The 17,945-nt window shown below is 41.0% G+C and overlaps 1 protein-coding gene across 1 annotated transcript in view; it reads left to right on the top strand.

Moving 5' to 3' along the window:
- scube2 (signal peptide, CUB domain, EGF-like 2) overlaps positions 1–17,945 on the top strand; it is a 169,658-nt gene that overhangs the window by 4,453 nt on the left and 147,260 nt on the right. The window contains exons 3-5 of the mRNA XM_086008515.1: positions 1,297–1,364; positions 3,429–3,650; positions 8,962–9,087. Coding sequence (XP_085864641.1) covers positions 1,297–1,364; positions 3,429–3,650; positions 8,962–9,087 — 416 coding nt within the window. The remainder of the gene's footprint in view (positions 1–1,296; positions 1,365–3,428; positions 3,651–8,961; positions 9,088–17,945) is intronic.

The following is a 17,945-nucleotide window of genomic DNA, read 5'->3' as shown; positions in this document are numbered from 1 at the left end:
AGGCCAGATGCAGAGTAAAACTATTGTTTGTGACTTAGAGGGGATTAGAACCAATTTTGAATTCCCACAAAAAATGATACCAAACTTCCACAGGGAATGAATGAATTGATGAAGTAGGAAAGGGGATAAATCTCATTAAAGAAGCAGTGTCCTTGTGATTTTTATTTTCCTCTGCGGATTTACCTGACATACGCAGGCTATGTGAATGTTAATTAGCTTCTAACTCTAAACTGCCATAATCTGAGCCTGGATTTGGTGGTTGGCGATAGTGAGGTGTAAAGGAGTAACATTTTAATATGAAATAATTAATTGCACAAAAGTTTTAAATATTCTTCAAATGCCTCCTAATTGTGAAGTATTATGATAAGCTAATAAAATGTATTATGCATAGAATATCCTTAATGTTGTGGCTGTTGATTATATTCAGTATTATGGATTTCATTAAAAGTGGAAACATACTGTTCCTTGTGGTGAAAAAAGTTCTTTGACATCTGTGTGTGTTGTATTCCATACTTAATGGCCCAGATTTTTGCTGGAATGGGGCACCTTGCGGCGTGCCCCGTTAGTTAGACTTGTTTGTGCAAGTTTCAGTCTTAAAAATTTTTGCTAAAAATGTGAGCTGGTAATGGCACAGCGAGGGCAACAGGGCATCTAGGACCTTGATGAACACTGGGACAAACCGTGTATCTCCTTAACCAATGAGATTTAAGGATTGTGACATACAAAGAGGAAGGGATGAGAAGGAAAGTGAATTCAAGTGGGTGAATTCAATGTACAGAAAGAGAAATAGGGAAAAATTGGATTAAGAGAAGGGAAAAGTAAGACATTAAAAAAAAAATGTAAAATTTAATGTAAAAATCTCCTCAAACATTTCACAACCTAAAGGAATGAGACTCTATACTTATAATTCACTTTCTGGGCAAGAGGTTGATTGGCAGTCATTAAAAATGATCACATTGTTAAAAAGGTACTTGTGCTGTTAATTACAAGACTTGATATTCTGTGGCCAGTTTAATGGGCAATTAATGTGCAAATGCAGCAACTTGATGAAAACCTCGGGGCGGTTAAGCGCACGATTCCATTTTCGCAAAGCTAGCGGCGGAGCAAATCGACCAGCAACTTTTGGCAATTCGCAATTCATGAGGTGTCTCTTTCTTGGTACAAGTCGTTTTTTTTTGCATTAATAACGCATGTGCCACTCAGCAGCCATTATTTTTTTCAGCAACGGTGCCCCATAACGTTTCAGTGCAAAACATTCTATGGTATAGTCATTTCAATAATTGTGATCTTTTGCAGATGGTGTTCAACTGTGGGTAATTGTATTGGGGTTTGTGTGCTGGTAACTGTGATTGATGCTGAAGTGGGTATGGATGGTTATGTGGGATAGGCCAAGTATGGGTATTGTGTCTTTGAAGCCATAGTTGTTAATTTAATTTAAAATTTAAACATTTTTTGATCCACGGTTATGGAATGCTGTTTCCAAATTTCTCGACCTGCAATGTTCGGAGTTTAGATTTGAAACACCTGCTGCAGTCAATGGGGCAGGACCCCAGAGCTGGACAATTTTGTTACAGAAGCATTATCGGACTGGAATAAAAATGAGGGTAAACATGAAGAGAGGAAAAAAAGGGGATATGGAGAAAAAAAAAATTGTGAAAAGTGAAGTACAGAAAACAGCCCAATTGGAAAAAATGGCAGAGTGTGAATGAAAATAATATGGACAAAGGGTTACATTTACAGATTGAGAGACCAGAAAGAAGACGAAGATTAAAATGGAAAGTGCAAATAATGTTATAAAGATTGCTCCAAAAAGAGACTGAAGGAGCAAGAAAGCACAGAATGTGAAGCCTGCTTACTTGGAAAAGGCATTACAGATGAACTGCAACGCACAGGAACGAGATCTGCGGTCTATGCTATAGAGAGGGCAGTATCAGTACAGTGCTGACAGGTCTACTTGCAGGTAATTAAATTAGCTGTTCTAATTAGTGGTGAAGTTAGTCAGACCAGTTCCATGGATCAATCCGTTACCCTAATGACGTCACAGGCTAAAGGGCAGGCATAACAAACAATCCTGCTGAATCCATCAGCCAGTCAGGACGACCCTATTTCTCAGTTCAAACGTGTCTTTGCAAAGAGACACTAAGGATCGGATCGTATCATCATGGGGGCTATTTGTTTTGCATGGCACTTTTGTTTGTTTTTCCTCTTGTTAAACACTCGTGAAAGCTCTGCAAGCGCTGGAATTCTAGGTAAGTTTGCAGTCACTGGTGTGAAATTCCTGCTTCATTTCACTCCTCCTTAAGACGGAAAGATCTGCATTTGGTTTAGTCTTTTCTGTGGATGAAGACAATTTTTGCTCCAATATCAGACAGTTGAAATTTTTTTTTGTATCCTCATTTTATTTACAAATGTAAATATATTCCTTAATGGGCTGCTTTACGAGGACTTGGTAATTTTAAGAATCTGGTTGTTGAGAGATAAGTTGTGTGTTTGTTTAAAAATACTTTTGCAATTGCCTTGCAACAGATTAAAGCCAAACAAGAAAATTGTTGTATTAAATGTTGCTGGAATAATATCCTGCAAAGTAAAAATAGTGGCTCTTTGTCGTATGAAATGAAACAAAGTATTACACAATATTGCTGTCTCCAAAATGTTATCACATTTACTAGTTTGTTTCTGTTATTAAAACAGGTACAGTGTTTGAAATTATCTGGAGTACATGGCTGGTGTGTTGCATTGAGTAATGTGGAATCTGAAGTAGACTATTGCGAACAGTTGTGCTATATGTGAAATTTTGTTTTTAGATGTGATGCATATAATACAGAAGAGTTAATGTTCTTATACATAATTTAAATCTATAACTGCAGCATTTTAGTTGGATTTTTATCAAACAAGATGGTCATTTGGTAAATTCTACCAGATACGTTAAAACACATTGCAAGTTTGATAATGGGCATTAAATTGGTGAGTTAGCGGTTTGTGTTTTTTGTCGTCCTGACATAATTTTAATTGCAAATTTCACAAAATGCTATGAGCTCCCCAGGATAATAGTTTGCAGTACTTCTATAGTGCTTTTGCAGTGACAGTGTCATTTCTACTCAGTATTTCACTTGTTATTTGTAGGCTACATTTTATTCAGTTTTGCATTTTATTGTTGAATTTTTTGGCCTTTTGGTGAATTTGATTATCAGATTAAAAACATGTCCCTAACTAAATTGTTTTTGATGTCTGACATTTTCCAAATGCATTGCTTTTTTGTGGTACGAATATGTGTATTGTTCAGAAGCAGTTACTTCAGGACATTTTGTCACCTTTTTGAGATTGTTTTTCTTGACTGATTTCCAGCTCTGTTAACCTTGTTTTATAGCTAATCAAAAACAGCTCAAAAGTTTTTTTTTCACATTCGCGTGCAAACCAAAGATATTGAGTGTTGGATCAAAATGTGGAACTGACATGTAATTACTGTGTTCCCTGGGGCTTCTCTCGGCCTCTGCTTTGTTATTCTGTACCTCCTGTTTGTTTTACAGACATTGATGAGTGCACAGAAGGAACTGATGACTGTCATGTCGATGCAATCTGTCAGAATACACAGATGTCGTATAAATGCATGTGCAAACCGGGCTATAAGGGTGATGGAAAGAAATGTGAAGGTGATCATAATCTGCTTTTACCAGCATTTCATTACTGAAGCAAAATTGGGGAAAAAATTCTTTCCTTAATCAGGCGAACTATAATCTACAAAAGACGTTTCTTTAAACGAGTGTACATTTTTGTTTGTTCTTTTACAGGATAAAGATAATGTGAACATTTCAAGGGTCATTCAAGCTTAAAAATGATTTAGTTTTATATGTTTACTGTGTGTATGTTCAATAAAAACAGATACCTACTTAGTGCCTATCCTGTTTCAAACAGTCTGTCATTTCACAGAATCTGTCATTCACTTTGAATACAAGAATAATAACACATTTAACTCTTTGCTGTGAGGAATTTCATACTATATAAGCCACAACTAAAAAAAGTAAACTCTTTGAGCACTGAATATGTCTGGTAACTTTTGAAATATGCAGGCAGTTTTCACTATCAAATACATACGTGCTCGGAGATTCTGGACTGTTCATGCTATATCCTGTAAAATGACAGAAAGAAAGTGACTGACTCATGCTGTGGCACAGTTCCAGGGCACTAAATCCCCTCGCCGCTCCTCATTTAAGTGAGCACTCTTGATGTGTGAATCTAGATAGTGAGTGTTGGTAAGCTATTTGACCACGAGGGACTGGGGGGAACTACAAGTAGCATCATAAACAAACCTGATCCTGCCCTTACTGTGTATGTGTGTCTCTTCCCAGCAGGGGTCACTGGATAGCAATCAAGAGCAGTAACTCTGCTTTCCCCCCACCCCCAGCCCCCAAACCCAGAGACAGAGAGGCCAGCAGTAGCATTACTGCTACTCCCACCACCATCGACTTACTCAGCATAGACCAGAAATTGGACATGGGACCTTTCTGGTCTGTGTGGCTTAGTTACTACACTGCATTGTGTGTTTACCCCCTAAGCAAGGGGTAAACAATGGTTAATTAAGTAATTTTTATGAAGTTAGTGGATTGTACAAAGTTTTACCTCAAAGATTAGGATTTAGCTGTGGCTTAGAACATGCGATTCTTGTTTAAAATATGGCAAATTAAAGGTAATGTTGCATTAAAGGAGTTCTGCAGAATAACTAATATTTTCAAATGTGGGTAAGAGAAATTATACACCTAGGATGTGCCAAAAGAATTTGGAGAATCTCATAAATGCACCTGTTCAACATCTAAGTGCTTTTGAATATTGAAAAGCCGGACCCTAACATGAATGTATGTGATTATACTTCTTGTCAGTTCATGTCAGCTCAAATGGATAGCCAGGAAAGCTGATGTTTAAAGTTGATGCAGCATTAGTGGTTTAAGAAATTTAGAGAATAGGATTCTCACTAGTACATTTATGGTGTCATTTTGCACTTTGATTGCATGTTAGAAAGCTCTCAGTTGGTAAGTGCACCACACAGTGTACAACTGAACTACAGAGAACAAGAAAATCAAAAATTCGCTTCTCAGTCTGAGTTAGCTGATCTCAGCTGCAATGGTCATATTGATACTACCCCTGACCTAGGGCCCTTGGGCTCGAGAAGGGAAATATAATTTAGGATTCTGACTCCTGTTGGGAATTACATAGAAATTTACAGTACAGAAACAGGCCATTTGACCCAAATGGTCCATGCCGGTGTTTACGCTCCACGTGAGCCTCCTCTCACCTTACTTCATCTCACCCTATCAACCTATCCGTCGATTCACTTCACCTTGCATAAAGACAGGAGAATTCATGTGGCAGCATGTTACATTCCAATAGCTGGTATACAGAATCAGGGTTCTCTTGCAATCCCTGGGCCATGCTATCATTTATTTAGATATTTGGCAAAATAAAGGTGCATTGCAGGGTGCGAGTTCCGCTTGGTAACTTCTGCTGAAAGATGGGCATATGAAGACATCGGGTTTCACTGATTTGGTTCACTATGATTACCCCCACTTTCTCCTGTCCAATAGCCTCCTAGCAGGCACTGTCTTGATTCATGCAGGAGGAATCCCTCAGTTGGGTGAGGGACAAGTAGGCTGCTCTGGTCTGAACATACCCGAATATGGGTCAGCATGTTCAGGAGAACAGGGGTAAGTGGAGAAAGTTGTAGAGAAAATTAAAGGAAAAATAAATGCAACCATCCTGTCCAATGAATTAAGCTGATATTGGCTAAGGTATAATCACTACCTGAAGATAAAAACCTAAGGATTGGTTTATTAATGCCATCTTGAAATGTGTTGGTTTTAAATACAAACCAGTATGCGTTTTTTTTAAACCTCTATATATATATATATATATATATATATATATATTTGACCTTACTTTCCCCAATGGGGAATGTACAAGCCCCTTCTGGTCTGGAAACGTACCTTACCAAGCAACAGTTATTCTCTGACCTCAGGCTGTGTTTACTTACAACAGTTACACTCTATGGTCTTAAGTGGATAGGGCAGCTTAGCAACAGAATAATACATTGAGCATTACATGGTATAATGCTCCAATCAATATAAAACAACTTATTATGAGCAACACCATGAGTCATTGACTAGTTTCATATTTTAAGACATAATTCCTTTAAGCTTATTCAGTTTTGAGCCCTTTTTTTTGCTTCATAGGATAGATAGCACGCACCCACATTGTGACTTGAAGTGATACTTGGTTTTATTTCCCTGAATGTTCTGGGGCTTTATAGATCCAGCATGTTTCTTTATCTATCTCTCTACATATTGTGCATCTGTAGGGCATCATACCTCAAAAGTGAATGTTATAGCTTAAGCCGTCACACCTTAAGTATCTGTGGAGCACAAAGATCATGCTGAGGGACCAAGCAATGACTAGCCATAGTCTGTTAAGTGAACAATATTAATTGACTGGTAGCTTTTTCCTACCCAAAATCAGATTTCAATCAGCAAAACAACCACCAAAAATCTGACCAATCAAATCGCTCAAGATTTTTTCCAAAGTGAATTTGGCATCCATGTTGCTTTTTGATCTATTGTTGTATACAGCTAAAAATTATATTTATATAATATATAAATCATTAAAAAAAAAACTTACAAAACATACTGATTGTCGGCTAGAAAACCTTGCATCTACTGTCTTCTACGTAGGCAAGCCCATCTCTTTGAGGACTTGAGCTTGAGTTCTGCTTTGCCCAGAGCTAGTAGTCTTTCCTCCAATTTATTCTCCAGGTCCAAACTCCATGCCCCTCAATACTCTTTGGGGTCCCTTTGAATGCACATGCCATCAGTGCCCCTCACTGTCAGTTTATGCATGCGTAACTCGGGCCCTGACCTTTTCCGCCATTGTCAGCCTGACGTAACTCAGACTCCTGCCAATACCTCCCTCTTGAGTTTGACTCCGGTCGTTGCCTCCTCAGCGGGCAATGCCAAGGAAGAGTCACTAGTACAATATAAGAATTTTGATTCCCCAAAAAATACAAATATTTGAAGTGAATTAAATATTAATTGACATAATTGTCATCAAAACTCTCAATTAAGCTGTAATTTCACTCATTAAACATCTCTTTACTAGATTTCTTACTTTTTGGTACTCTAAATGTTCCAGTCACTTTCCCCTTTATCTCAGTCCAGCTAATTTTCTACTTCCCTCTGATTTTCTTGCCTTTCTGTGGTTGTTTAATAATTGTGTTATTAGAGAGGGTTTCCTCACTGCATGTGGGACAGTAAGAGAATCCAGGAGAGAGATTAGATATTAGTGTTTAGTTGTTTACTTTTTTTTAAGAAAATGAAAATAATAATGAGGTAACTATGATTATCTTCTACCTGTGACATATTTATTGGCACACACACGACATCCTCCTTAAACATAAACTAGCCTGTAACAGAAAATCAGAATGCAGTGTTCGTTATTGACAATTAAATACCAACAAGGGACAAAAAATGAATGGACGATTTAGATTTAGTGGAAGAAAAATCTTAATTTTTGACAGGTAAAAATGTGTGTGTATTTATAATTTTACTGGAAACGTTGGGATGGGGAGATTTTCAGTTGCTGGGCACCTGTTTTCAGCCTGAAAAACAGATGACCGGCAGAATAAAATCTGGTGGGGACCTTCGACACTCATTTTCCCACCTATTTCAATTTTCAGGCAGGCTTTTAAATGGGTGCATGGCCAAAAAAGGTGAGAGGCTGTTTAAAGATGCAAATCGGGATCCTATGCCTGACGGTTGTTCATGGAGAACTGGGCTGAGCATGCAGAGTGCATTATTCCCAGTTTTTCTGAGCGCTGAGGGGCCTAGCCAGTGGTCCTTAAAGAGACGGTTGAAGGCCACTCGGAAAAGTTAATGTTTTTGCTTTTTAAAAGATTTATGTGGGGCCAGGACGAGCACAAATGCTCCTCCTGGCCGCACAAAAATCTCCAGCATGCTGCCAACACCTCCTCGGGCCCCCTTCCCCCTCCCTCAACAGCCAGCTGCGTGCAACAGCCATCCGATATTCCACCACACCAGACTGGTGACCTGTGGAGCGCCCTTTTGGCACCCGCAGCTCACTGGTAACACTTTAAACAAGGCCCGAAACTTGTAATTACAAACCTTAGTTAACGTGACAATAATAGAATCAATCTTCAGCTTCAAGTAATGTGACATACTCTTGGTCACTTCTGGAACATTTGCTCTCAAAATACTCAATAGTCATGCATTATATTGAAGGTATAGAACGTACCTATATTTCATGGCATGAGGCTGTTGAGAATACATGTTTTGGATATAGTTCTCATTTGCCTAGTTACTGTATGTCATCAGTGCATTTACTATTTTGTATACCAATTTTTATGCAATGTCCAATAGTGTCAATTCATTTGTGATCAAATGATGTGGAAACTATTTTCACCAAATGATTTGTGACCAAAACATGAATTGTTTCATGTTGCACTGTTGTACTGTTAATGGTTGTCTTTTAGGCTCTTACAAGGTTGGATTCTCATGTAATAAAGAAAATGTTAGTCCTTCAGTTTTAAAAAGGGAATTGTTAATTTCCTGGCATCAGAAAGATTCATGGTTATTATATTATACAGCAGGATAAAAAGGAGCAATTGGATGAGCAGATTAAATGGCCTCTTGCCTGAAATATGTTCCTGATATGACCAGTTTCGCACAGTATCTTGTTTAACACTGTCACATTCCCAGTTTATATTTACCTCTGGCATGTTCAGTGCCTGGTTTAATATTAAGTGACGATTTTTTAGAAGTGAGAATAGGTGGGACTGTGGGGTTCTAAGTGCGATTAACATGGCTTTAAATGGCTTTGTAACAATTTGCAATTTTTGGCTGTGTCAATGTCCTTTTTTAAACAGAAAACATCCATCATTCTGTTTTGTGTTCTATCTCTTAGACATTGATGAATGTGATAATGAATACAATGGAGGCTGCGTACATGAATGCATTAACATTCCAGGAAACTATCGTTGCACTTGCTATGATGGATTCATGTTGGCACATGATGGACACAATTGTTTGGGTAGGAAGAATTTATTGCTGTACATTTGCATATATAGAGAAAATAAGTACTCCAGTATGGCAAATGGATCTGAAAATTGTATAGCCAAAGATTTTAATGTTCAAATTATATAGCAATATAAATTATACAAACAAATAACATTATTTGAAGTTAGATTTTGTCATCTGTGCAAGATTTAGATCCAATATGTATGAATAATTAAAAATAAAATTAATGAATTCTCTTAAGCAAAATGCTGGGTTAAATATACTGGCATCACTTTTTAAAAATCTGTTTATATGCATGTGAGAATCAAATAATGGTTTGTTTATTTTTCTAAGTGACTTTTTTTAAATGAAGTTTGAGACACATCAGTGTTGAATTCAGTGAAAGGACTATGGGATCAATTAAACACTGATACACTTATTGTGACACCACATTTAGATCGTCCCTTTGGAATTTAGCTGTCAGTAAAAAGTTCTAAGACTGCAATTGCATTTTGCTTTCAATTGGAATGTGAAATTCTAGAGAACATACTGAACTGCCTGGCAACCTGCAGAAACACAATGGTCTCTTTTGCTCCATCATCTCTTGTTGTGAAGAATACTTTCAAAAGAGTTTGTATTGTTCTCCATTTCTGTTAACTTAAACAGATCTTCAAAGCTAAAGGCTTGGCTTTGTTTCAGCGGGGGGAGAAAAAGGCAAAGATTTTTTCATTATCATTTCTTAAGATGCACTTTATAAATAGTCGTTGCTTCTACCCGACTGAGTGACTATTCAGACTTTAATTTACTGAAAGAAGTGGAAATAATTCATCCAAGTTGTATTTTTAGCAACTTATACTCTTTAAACATGAAACATAAAAAATGAGTTCTGTTAAGATAATGTTGGGTTTGTCTTGCTTTCTCAAGTAGAATTATTGCCAAGTGGTATGAAAATGTTGCACATGATATGTTTAATAAAATATCATCTGTTTTTCATTACATTAAATGTGGCGTGTAGATTGGTATAAGGTAGAAAGGTCTCCCTGGTTCATTTGAGGAGGTTCTGTGTCTTATTTAAGATTAACTCCTGACCTAACAGATATAATGTTAGGAATGAAGTGACAGCTTACTGATGACTGGCTTTGAGCCTATTCCACAGTTACCATATAGCACTGAACTGGGTCAAGCCAGTGTACATAAATGTGTCTGCATCATTTCAAGGGAATAAAAGGAAAATTGGGTTCAGGAAAATGTGTTTCCTATTTGATTCAGAAAGCAAACACCTAACACTTGTCTGACTAAACAAGGGGTTAGACAACCAGACTATTAATTATATGAAGGTAAATTTATGCTTTTTTTCAATTTTCTCCCCTGTTACATTGCCATTTCTACCTCCTTCCTATCCCTGCACTGTTCTTCAGCCAAAAATACAGGATGGTCTAGACAGTTGACTTCTCTCTGACCACATTCAATTAATTCAGGAAGACAGGGCTGTCTAGTTTGCAGATTTCTTCCATAGTCACAGACACTCCGTATTGTCTGATGGGAGGTGTACTGGGCATATCCTGATAAATCTGTGCTGACTTGTTTTATAAAATAAAATCTCACTCCCTATCCTTCAAAATGCTGGTCACGAAGACTTCTTTTGACAGTCTCTTTCAGAACTAGCATAACTGATCTATTTGCCAAGATAAAATATTAATGTTTTTATGACCAGTTCAAACCAAATCCATAGCCACATAATCTTGTGTCCCTTACAAGACAGATGGACTAGATGGAAGCTGTATGTATACTTTTAGTTAATGGCACAGACATCCCAAAATGTTTTTGGCAAGCTATTTGTGCTTCCTGCTAAGGCAGATAAGTGCTAGGCGGCATGAACTGCAGGCAGACTTGCCTACAACAACAAACTTATGATCTAAGGATCCAAGCCTCACAGGAGGTGATTGCACGCCAGAGCCATGCATGGTTGAAAATATTGTTATCTGGTATCAGAAATTAGTTGCCAATTGTAGTGTATGTAACCGTTCTACCTTTAAGAGAACTATTTTATGTAACCGTCCACCTTTAAGAGAACTATTTTAGGTGGGGCACTACTTTATCCTGGCTGCTGTATACTGTAATACCGACGGTGACCACACCGGTATATAAGTGCTGTGGCAGAATTTATTGGGCAGATTCGCCCTGACCTTCGAATAGTAAAGTCCTGTTGGAGTTGCTCTTGTGGTCTGTGTGTTACTTCGCTATACAACCCACAGACTTTACAGTGGCGACGAGTTCGATCTTACCCTGCGGCAACAATACTTCTGAAGAAGTAAACGAGCGTCGAAAAGAGGCACCCGCCCTCATCGTTTTGCTGAGAGAAAACTCGAGGCTGCAGAGCAAGAAGGAAGGAAGACTTCAAACAAGACGCCTTCCATCAGCAACAGGCACTGATTGTCCCTTCTGCCACGGTGGGGAGTGAGCCGATTAGCACGAGAAGCAAGTCGGCCACGGTGACTGTGAGTAAAGGGAAAATAGAAACAAATAAACGGAGGATAAGGGCGGTGCACTCGACCACGGTTGAGGGGGAAAGGAGCCGGACAGAAGTCGGGCCCAGAGGCGCTGAGACTGGGGCAGCGTGGAGCAGAAGCCGCGGTACAAGCGGGCTGGGGAGCGTCGTGAGACGACTAGACCGCGACGGCGAAAAAGGCCGGACAAATACCGCGACCACGAGGCGCTGCGACCGGGATCGTAAGGCGCGGGAAGATATAAACATAAATAAGCCACGGAGAACTCAGCCACAGCCGGGGAGGAAAGCACCGGACTGCGAGAAGCTGGGAGGCGCGATTGGGGTGAAAAAGGCCGGGCACCTACCGAGGCCGCGAGGCGCTGCGACCGGGATCATAAGGCGCGGAGGCAATAAATAAATAAATAACTAAATAACCCGCGAAGAATCAGCCGCAGCCGGGGAGGAAAGGACCGGACCGGTCTGGGAGAGGCGTTTAAAGCCGCTGAGGGAGAGACAGAGCCCGAGAGAGAGCGAGCGAGAGCCGAGCGAGCGAGCGGGAGAGACAGAGCCCGAGAGAGAGCCGCGCAAGCGGGAGAGACAGAGCCCGAGAGAGAGACCGAGCGAGGTTCCGGCCAGCAGCTTGCAGCAGCTGCCGTGAAGGACCAGGAGCTGGATCTGTCCGACGCCAACTGGTTGTCCCCAGCGCCGGTTGCCCCTGCCGAAAAGAAGAAGGGGGGGGGGGACAAGGAACGCGATCGGCTTTTCTAGCGCGCGCTTCAGAATAAACTGAAGCCGGCGCACAGGCTACAAGCCCCGTAAACCAGCGGTCATCGCCCGAGGGCAAAGCTTACCCCTCCCACCAGAGGAAGAAGTCAGGAGCGGGAAACCGCCATTTTGCCAGTAGGGGGGAAGAAGACAAGCGCGGGAACCTGCCATTTTTGGAAAAAAAAGAAAAAGTTAAAGAGAAATCCTGTTGTTTCGCAGAAAGATAGTGAGAGATAGTGAAGATGCCTAAGCATGGTAACATCAACAACTTCGATGCCGAGGTGGAAGATTGGGCCACGTACGTAGAACGTATCGAGATATATTGTGAGGCCAATAAAATAGAAGATGATGATAAAGCTATAACCTTGCTAAACTCGATGGGCGCGAAGACATACGGGTTATTGAAGCATCTTCTATCACCAGCTAAACCGGCGGATCAGACCTTCGCTAATATTGTTGCTGTTCTGAAGGATCACTTGAACCCCACACCGCTGATGTTGGCGGAACGATTCAAATTTTATGCGAGAACGCAACGGAAAGAGGAAAGCAACGCGGAATACTTGGTCGAACTGCGTAGATTAGCGAAATACTGCCAGTTTGGAGGAAATCTGACAGAGGCATTGCGAGACAAGTTCGTGTGCGGGTTGTCGAAGGAAGGAACGCAAAAGCGACTGCTCGAAGAGAACGACCTTACACTTGATAGGGCTGTCCTTATTGCAGCATCACACGAAGCCGCAGCGAAAGGAACTGCGGAAATGCAGCTAAAGGCAGCGGTACTCAGTGTGGATCAAATTACTTCGGGTACAACGAAATGTTATCGTTGTGGGAAGACAACACATGACCAGAACCAATGCTGGTTTAAAAACCAGGAATGTCGAAAATGTGGCAAACTGGGGCACATAGCTAAAGTATGCCGGTCAGGAAAGAAGACCAACAACCAAAAAAAGCCATCACCGGAAAAGTACAACAAAGTACACAAGGTGGCTGAGAAGAGTTCAGACGAACAGAATTCGGATTCAGACCCAAACGGCCAGGAACTGGGTAGTCTGAGAATTCACAATGTGAGTAAGGAAGCTGACCTACAAACTATCTGGGTCATGCTAAAAATAGCCGGAGTCCAAGTAAAAATGGAGTTGGACACTGGATCAGCCCTATCAGTCATAAATCGAAGGGATTACAACCGGCTATTCTCACATATACCCTTGAGAGATACCAAGTTCGTATTGCAGACATACATGGGGCATAAAGTATACCCCATGGGAAAGATAAGAGTCAAGGTGAGAGACAGGGGCAAAGAACACCCTGGAATGGACTTATACGTACTACCTGAGGGAGGACCACCACTTCTAGGACAGGAGTGGATCAAGAAAATAGACATGGAATGGCACTACCTCAAAGCAATAATGAGTGAGGACTCGGGGCAGACAATCAGCTCAGACTCTGAAACGGATGCCGATAAGACCAGCCCAAGCATGAAAGACAAGTCTAAAATGAACTTGCTGACTAAGGTTGGTAGAACGAATGTGGGCATAAAGGCTTATGCTCCAGAGGAGAACAAAGTTTCAGAACAGAATCCCTCTGAACAACAACAACATAGCTTGACAGAGAATTCTGAGTCTGTTCAAGTTACAGACATATATATTACTGAGGAACATCGAGCTCGAACGCAAACTTATTTCAGATTACGACAGCAATTAGAACAATTGAATTGCCGTCTCGAGCAAGAGATGAAAACAATGAAAAAGTTCTATGATACCGAATGGGAGAATCTGGAAAGACAACAGAAGCAGCTGGGGAAGAAAAGGGAGCAGGAGCACACAAACCGTCTGCACGAGGAGGCCAAACGAATCAAAGCTGATTCGGCTTCTGAAGGGGCGTGCTCCAATCCGGTGGAACAAGATGTGCCGCAACTGAAGGCGCTTGTTAGCAGGTTGCAGGCAGAAAAAGCTGAGTTGGTCGACATGACTTCCGAGCTCCTACTGAAGTTGGGTGCAGCATCACCGGACGACTCATTAGTGGAAATTCGAATGATGGGGGCTGCGGATGATGGCGAAGTAGAAGCAGCAAAGGAGCCCCAGGACAAGGTTCTAAACAGCCCTGCAGCTAATGGAAAAGGGATGAGGACAGAAGAGTTAACAGTCAGCCAACTCCTCCAGGACAAGGTTATAAACAGCCCTGTAGTTAATGGAAAAGGGATGATGGCAGAAGAGTTAACAGTCAGCCAACTCATTCATATGCTGAGGGATAAAACTCTAAAATGGGAAAAACTTAAATACGAGCCTCAATCTTCAAAGGGAAGGGAGCTCTCAAAAGTCATTGGAAGAGCTGAGGTGGCAACCCAGACTGAGAAGTCTGCAGCAGAACAGCCCTTGGATGCCAAAAGTACGCTGACACACGGCAATGCAGAACAACAGAATACTGAAACAGCTACTTCAGTAGAGGGATTGAATAGTCCGATCAATCAATCTCCGAATGAAGTTGAAGTATTGAAATCACAAATGATGTCATTAGTAAAAGACTTGCAGGAAGCCCAGGAAAAGCGGGATGAAGCTGAACACAAGAAGTCTCTTCAGGAAAGATGTCAGGATTTGGAACAAAAGTTGGCTAACATCCAGCTGGGTAGGGAGGAAATAGAAGACCCTCCCGCTGGCTTAGCTCAGGACGACACCGAATATGACCATGACCTGTTGAGCGACACCGAATATTACGAGGACCTGTTCTGCCCAGCTTGTGATGAAAACTCCCAAAGTGCAGAAACCTTGATGAATCACAAAGTCTAAGGAACATCGGGAGATGGTGGCGCTACTACGGGAGGAACTGTGCAGGCAGCTGGCAGCTGACAGTGGAGCCCAGAGAGTCTCCAAGAAGCAGAAAAGGAAAAGACGAAGCAGAAAATAATGACCATCTGAACCATTATCACCTCTACCAGACCATGCACGTGCTCCCTCCGAATGGAGCCAAATCAGTTGGAAGTAGAAAAACTCCCCAAGGAATCCAGTGGTTTTTAAAAGTCAGCAATGCTGGTTCAGGAGTGACGGAAGTTCAAGCTGTTAAGTTTAGGGAAGGACTATTGGATGAGTCACTCCAGCAACGTGAACCGACTACACCACCGGGAACTGCTACACAACGGAGGCGTTGTCCGGACTGAGTTAAGAAGCACAGGAGACGCCTCCACAGAGACTAAATCTGTGAACTGTTTTCCACAGAGACTGAAATTGTGAACTGTTTTCCACAAAGACTATATCTGTGAATTGTTTTACATGAAGTTGAATACATGTATGTTTAATGGAGAATAAGTATGTTGTAAGCTAAAAAAGGAGGATTGTAGTGTATGTAACCGTTCTACCTTTAAGAGAACTATTTTATGTAACCGTCCACCTTTAAGAGAACTATTTTAGGTGGGGCACTACTTTATCCTGGCTGCTGTATACTGTAATACCGACGGTGACCACACCGGTATATAAGTGCTGTGGCAGAATTTATTGGGCAGATTCGCCCTGACCTTCGAATAGTAAAGTCCTGTTGGAGTTGCTCTTGTGGTCTGTGTGTTACTTCGCTATACAACCCACAGACTTTACACCAATGTTTCCCTTGATTGCAAGAACCAATTTGGGAAATGGGGGAGGAAGCACTTGCCAGGCGCCAGTAGAATCGGGAAGCCAGAAAAGTTATATTTGATCTGTGTTAGAGAAGAGGTGGTAGGTTCCCACTTCACTTGGCGAATTCCTGAACGGTGAGGCCGAGTAGATGGTAGGGAGGAAAAACTGCATGCAGGTCAACATTGGCAGGTTTTCTGCCTGCCTGCTGTTGTGGTTTGGGAATGGTTTGTGGCAACTTTATAATAACTGCCTTCTTGGTGGTACCGATATCTAACAAAAGTCCAAAAATTGTTGTTACTTTTTGTGTAGCATCATTTATTTCTTTAGCTGTTGGAGCAATTAAAAAGTGTGATGTTTCAACTTTTAAACCCCTAAACACTTCTCAAAACTTTAAAGGTTTACCCATGTTGCAGGCTCGTTTTTGATATTTCTGCATCTTTTCTAAAAAAAAAATAGTCTGAGCACAGAGAGATATATCTTTCTCCTTTCATTCATTTTAGCAAAAACTTTGACATGGCCTGATGTAGGAACATCGCTTCAAACTCGCGTCTACTTTTTACTAAAATTAGCAAATGGAGAAATATATGAGTTGTCTAGAGCATATGGAACCTCAGATTTAGAAGAATTGAGGATCTACATACATTTTTGGTATTATTTAAATGTGAGAGCTTTTGTTCTCGAACTCTGCTTTGCTAGTTTTATCAGGAACTTGAACACGTGTAAGTGGGGAGGGAGAAGCGGGCACTGGGGGACGCAGTCACTGGGGGCAATGTGCCTGTCCACTGAGGCTAATACTGTTACTCTAAGAATCCAGACATCAGGTCTATTAAACAAAACTCTCACTGCCCTTCCCCTCAAATCTGCCTCTGCCCAGTTAGGCAAACTCCCCTCCCACCCCCCAAAAAAATCCATCCATATTTGGGCATACTAAAATCTTTCTCTCTGTAAATCTATACTAGTGCTTTGTTAGTGAGCCAGAAGATCCACTAAAATGTATTGGCTGAAGTGTGATAGGAAGTAAGTGTGATGTTTACAGGAGGTGAGTACTATACACAAGTCTTTTTATATAGTATATATGTATTGACATTTTAATTATTTATTATGTTTGATTTTAAATTTACTTAATTTTAGTTCAGTACTCGTACTGTATAAAGTTGTTTACTTGGTGCCTTAACTATGGGCCAGTTTGAGTCTGTAATAGGTTTCCACCGATCCCTGAGCCTCACAGTTTGGACGCTCGCTGGGCCCAGACTAATTTCTAAGCCAGTGTGGCAGCACGACCGGCCAACAGAGATCTCCAGCATTAATATATTTCCATGACTCATCTAAGTTCCAGAGAGTGAGAAAACAAGCATACTGCGGTCTCCCTCCACTCCTCCTATTTACTGACTTTTTTCCTCCTAGCTCTCGCTATCTTCCTGAATTTGTTGCTTTGTGCAGGGGTAGAGTTTATGGGTACCTGAGATGTGTAAAATTGTGTCATACTGTGGCACACATGATGCACTTGACTATCTCGGTACCTCGGCCTGCGACTTGGACTTTTAAAAAAATCAAGAACCATCTGAATCTTACTTTGCCTCTGCTCTCTTGTGGGCTCATTAGAGCTAATTTGAGAAACAATGGCTATCTTTTCATGCATGTGCGGAAGATCAGGTTTCATTTTCAAATCAGCCTTCAACGGGCCTACAGGAAATCAGAAGCAAAGGATAATATAAATGCAGGACAGCAGCACATAGAGGTTGATTTTGTGTCTTTCGCAACTAAAATTCCAATTGAACAAGGGCTTTCAAGTAGGGTTCACTCTGTAGCAGTCAGGAGCAGGAACTTTTGCTTTAGTCCTCTGTAACCCAAGTTCTCAAAGCCCAGTTGTGGGGTTTGTACTGTTGAATCAGCAACTGTCTAACTCAGCAGAGCATGAAATAGAACCAGGGATATTCCTGATCTATATGGCTCTGCGCCATGCAACGCACTGCAATTACCTAAGGAGCCACCCATGCAGTGTAACCCCAGGTATTCCTGGAGCTCACCAGTGGAACCGAT

The sequence above is a fragment of the Somniosus microcephalus genome, chromosome 15 (assembly GCF_052327205.1).
Source record: "Somniosus microcephalus isolate GS21.2 chromosome 15, FLI_Smic_1.0, whole genome shotgun sequence".
Taxonomy (NCBI): domain Eukaryota; kingdom Metazoa; phylum Chordata; class Chondrichthyes; order Squaliformes; family Somniosidae; genus Somniosus; species Somniosus microcephalus.
This window is presented reverse-complemented; position numbering and strand designations above follow the sequence as displayed.